This window comes from Monopterus albus, unplaced genomic scaffold, assembly GCF_001952655.1.
Source record: "Monopterus albus unplaced genomic scaffold, M_albus_1.0 scaffold25.1, whole genome shotgun sequence".
NCBI classification, from domain to species: domain Eukaryota; kingdom Metazoa; phylum Chordata; class Actinopteri; order Synbranchiformes; family Synbranchidae; genus Monopterus; species Monopterus albus.
Genome location: NW_018127905.1, coordinates 1,943,902 through 1,945,628, shown reverse-complemented (window position 1 = coordinate 1,945,628; position 1,727 = coordinate 1,943,902). Strand labels below are relative to the sequence as shown.

Sequence of the window (1,727 nt, the reverse complement as noted above, 5' to 3'; positions counted from 1 at the left end):
CCCTTATTAAATCCTGTTTATCCTATCTAGATTTTATTTGTTTTAGTTCAATATTTTTGATTATTTATTATTTTACATGTACTTTTTCTTGTTTTTATTATTCATTTTTTACTAATTTCACAGCTTGTGAAGTCAGATCTTTTAATGAACTCCTTTCGTTTAAGAACTAGATGTAGCTACTGTAGTAAAGGAGGCTGGGCGTCAGCTTTTGCTGCTTCTTCTAAACTTTGCCCTATCCTGACTCCCTCACAGTGCCTCTGTGTAAAACACAATCAATACGGAACATTGTTGTATTCCGTTTTTTCAATATTAGCTATTTGTCACAATATTTGTTACACTGCTGCACAATGTATTAGCATGCAGACTTTGCAGATGGTACAAAGTGACCCATCACTTCACCTGGATGTTTCTTGGGGAAAGCCGGCTCCTGCATTCTCCCTGTGTCTCCTTCTGCCTGGCCTTTAACCTGGCCCTCTGTTGCCTCTTCATTAGCTTCCAGTACTCCCTCTTTCTCTGCAGGCTGCTCAAGCTGCTCTGCACCGAGTTGCTGTTTCTGCATTCTTCTTGTGCCTGACACTGTTGTTCACAGTGCTTTTGCTGTGGATGGAGTTGGTCTATGGGTGGGTGATGTAGCTTTGGTGGCTCGGGAGAGCAGCAGTTTTGTTGGTCCTCTTTTTTGATATGTGGTGAAGATGGATCATCAGAGGCTTCCCTGGAGGGGATTACTGCGAAGTTTGAAGTGGTCTGGGCGGAACGGCCACAGGTGGAATGCAGGGCTACCTCACTGTAGGTAGGAAGGGGTGAATGTGTGTCACAAATCTTTGATGAGTCTTTCAAATGCAGGCTTGATGAACCTGCCTGTACCAAGGCACCAGTATGTGGCTGCCAGCTTTTGATCTGCAGCGTCAGGTCAGCAGCAATAGGAGCCACCTCATCCTTTTCAAAAAAGAGCTGAGGTAAATTGAGCTTTAGCTCTTTCTCTGGGACATCTTCTGTTGTTTCTGTTTTAATCTCAGCCTGCACAGCTTTGCACTCGGCCACTGTGCTAAGTGATTCCTCCAGGAGTTTCTTCATAGAGGCCACGGCCAGCAGAGTGGTAGCTTGGCTATCTGCAGTCAGAGCTGGATCCGACTCTGGCTGGGATGTTGGAGGTGATGGTGGGAAGGTTGGGGGCTTGGTGTCTCGACAGATGGCCTGATCTGGTTGAGAATGTAGGTCAACTGCTGTCTCAAGCTCACTCTCCTTTTTCATCTCATCTGCATGTGGTGTAACAGACACACTGTTGTTGGGCAGGGGTTGTGCGTTTTCTGTGTGGTTAGTAAGACTTCTGCCTACTGGTACAGTAGTTAAAGCGATGTGCTTCTGGGTCTTCATTCTTAAAGCCGCAGTGGCCCTCGCTTGTAAGATGCCCTGCCTCAGTCGAGCTGCACGAGCTGCTCGCTGTTCCCGTTTCTTTATTCTCCAGTACTCCCTCTTTTTTGCCATCTTCTCCTCCTCTGTCAACTCTGGATCCAGAGAAAGTGCTGATAGTGATGGTGTGGTACTTGAGACAACCATTTTCATGACACAGCCGCCAGGGTGCGACCCTGCTGTTGATCCTCCAGAAGGGGCATTCTGAGGGCCTTGAAGATGAGTGAGTGTGAGCTGACCTACAGATTGGACTGCTAATGAGTGTGAGTGAGAATCAGTTGCACTTTCATGTTGAGTCCGTGGTCGAATCAACAGTA

The 1,727-nt window shown here is 46.7% G+C and overlaps 1 protein-coding gene across 1 annotated transcript in view; it reads right to left on the bottom strand.

The window, feature by feature from the left end:
* Positions 1–1,721, bottom strand: part of LOC109957221 (uncharacterized) — a 6,971-nt gene extending 5,250 nt beyond the window's left edge. Inside the window, exon 1 of the mRNA XM_020594928.1 lies at positions 400–1,721. Within this exon, the coding sequence (XP_020450584.1) occupies positions 400–1,563 (1,164 nt within the window). The 5' untranslated portion in view covers positions 1,564–1,721. The remainder of the gene's footprint in view (positions 1–399) is intronic.
* Between the last annotated feature and the right edge of the window lie 6 nt (positions 1,722–1,727).